We start from the raw sequence: 2399 nt of genomic DNA, 5'->3' as shown, positions 1-2399 counted from the left end.
AAAAAAAAAACAGGTGGGCATATTGGGAACATATCAAGGCCTTCATTTTCTATCAGAAGGACGTTCATAGGGACGAAGTGAGTAATGAAAGAGTCCAGCTGCGTCGCAAACACGACACATAAACCCTATCTTCTACATAATACTCAATAATAATAATAATAATAAAACGTTGTATTCATCAGTTGCCCTCTTTTCCAGGGGTTGAGCACCCACGCCAAGGGTCAAAGGCATGCCTGTTTTGCTGACGTTCCTACTGCCGCCCAAAAAATATACATCTTTTGGGGGGAAGGGAAAGGGAGGGGGTGTGTTGGCATGTGTACCACCACAAAACCCTTATGCTCCTCTTGCTGAAAGTAGTGCTGTGTGCAGGCATCCTTTATTTTCTTTTCTTTTTTAAATGCATCATCATCATAATCACCATCACAATCATAAGCTCGCCTCTACATGGAATGCGTGAGTGATGCGAGTGATGCTGGAGGCGCTTATGCAGGGTTTGCTATCCGTCAGCCTCCATTGCATTGAGGATACTTTGTATCTGCCGCACCCGCGCGTTTACAGACCATCCGGCGTCATTCAGAAATGTCCGTGATATTACAGAGGACACGGCGAGCCGCACGTTGCTAACACAGTCCTTCGCTAGCTTGAGCAGTCCAGCCAAGAAGTACTTTTCCACAAGGGACGTCGCTCCGATCTTCGCCACCTCCTCTGCAACGTATGCAAACATAAGTCTGCCACGGAAATTGTGGCGATCGGCAATTTGCTCTAACGTTTGTGCGTACCCACCGCACGAATTCTCCAGGCCCGCGTCGGCCAAGTGCTTCAGCAGAATTGCCGATGACCGATAGGTTGAACAGCGCACCTCCATCACGCTATCGTCCAGGAGACGCACCACTAGGGTAATGACGGTCTTCAGGGCCACGCTGCTGGAAGGATCCAAGAGCACACCGACTTCACCGATGCGTTGCGCAACGACATTGCGCAAACGCCAGTTTTCGCTTTCTAAAGGGACATGACACAGCAAGGGAACGAGTCGTTCTCGCATCGCCGGTCCTACGATGCCAAGAAAGACATCAGCGTGCAGCACAACCCCCAAACGCACGTCGTCCAAGTCTCGCAGAAGAAGCTCAAAGGCAGACACGAGGTGGGTCTCGGTAATCTCCTGGCCTAGAATTACGGCAACTTCATGGAGAGAGTGTGCGAGTGACTTACGCACTTTCCACTTCACATCCTTTAGCAATGTGGCATAGGCGTCCCCCACCTCGTTCCATCGCTCCCTTCCGGCTATTTGAAGCACCGCGGGAAATGAAAATGCACACGGCTCACTGTAATCCGTGTCACCGCTCTCAGATTGGAACGCCATATCCGTGTAGAGCTTCAGCAACGCCGGGCTCAGGTCCGCGGGGTGGAGGGTGTGCAGAAATCTTCCTAAGAAATCATAAGCGCCATTGCGCACCCAACGCGAGGCGTCCTCAAGAAGAAGCCGGTAGGCTGGCACCAGTTTTGTCACGCGTGCTTCAGGGCTGACCCCGAGTGCAATCTCTTCAATGCTTTCGGCGCAAGCCTTGCGCACTCCCCATATTTCATCCTTGCACAAGTTCAGGTAAATAGGAAGTACCACACTCTCTGCTGTTTCTTCCTGTACCACTTGGGCTACCTTTCCCATGCTTGCACCCACAGCTTTGCGAACGGAGAAGTTGCTATCATTCGCCAGCAATTCCAACTCTGGAAGAACATCATTTACGCAGCAGTTCTTGCCAAAAATATCTGCCAGCTCATTAAACAACTGGGCCGCCACAACTCGGTAATCCTCCGCGCGCTCATCGTGGGCCAGCATGACAACAACACTAAGCAAATGCACCTGTACATGTTCCGGTTTGACAAGTTTGGCGAGGGCCTTCAGAGCTTCCAAAGCCGACGCACCGATCTCCACATTCTTGTCGACCAGAAGCTCAAAACCGATGGGGAGAAATTTGTTCAGCAGATATTCGTAACCTTGATCACCACCCTCCTCCACAAAGTACGTCGCCACAGCAGGAAGCTGCTGCACCAGCATCCTCCGCACCAAAGGCTCGCAGTCAGAAGTGAAACCACTCAGCAGTGGCACAATTAACGCTGCGCTTTGTTCGAATCCAGCAAACTTGACAGTGTCGCCGAGTTCACGCAACAAAAACTCACGTTGGAGCGAGAACCCCGAGGAATGGTAGTTGAGTAGGCGGCTTAATGGGTCAAGTGTGTCATCAATGGCGTATTCGCTGAAGATGAAGTCCTCTTCGCCATCATGTACACTCTCCTCGATCATGGCACTGCACTCTCAATTTATAATCGATCGAATGAACAGCTCTTCGCTGGGGGAGGGGTGGGGGGAACAACTAAAAGAGTTATATATATATATATATATA

The 2399-nt window shown here is 50.6% G+C and overlaps 1 protein-coding gene across 1 annotated transcript; it reads right to left on the bottom strand.

The window, feature by feature from the left end:
• Positions 1-496: 496 nt before the first annotated feature.
• Positions 497-2299, bottom strand: DQ04_16921000 (serine/threonine-protein phosphatase 4 regulatory subunit 1; the record flags this gene model as incomplete). Its single annotated transcript, XM_009317526.1, has 1 exon — positions 497-2299. One exon carries the CDS (start codon positions 2297-2299, stop codon positions 497-499), a length of 1803 nt encoding a protein of 600 aa, XP_009315801.1.
• Positions 2300-2399: the final 100 nt, after the last annotated feature.

Source organism: Trypanosoma grayi (assembly GCF_000691245.1).
Source record: "Trypanosoma grayi strain ANR4 Tgr_1692_V1, whole genome shotgun sequence".
NCBI classification, from domain to species: domain Eukaryota; phylum Euglenozoa; class Kinetoplastea; order Trypanosomatida; family Trypanosomatidae; genus Trypanosoma; species Trypanosoma grayi.
Note: the sequence above shows the minus strand (reverse complement) of the source record. Positions and strands in the feature narration are given on the sequence as shown.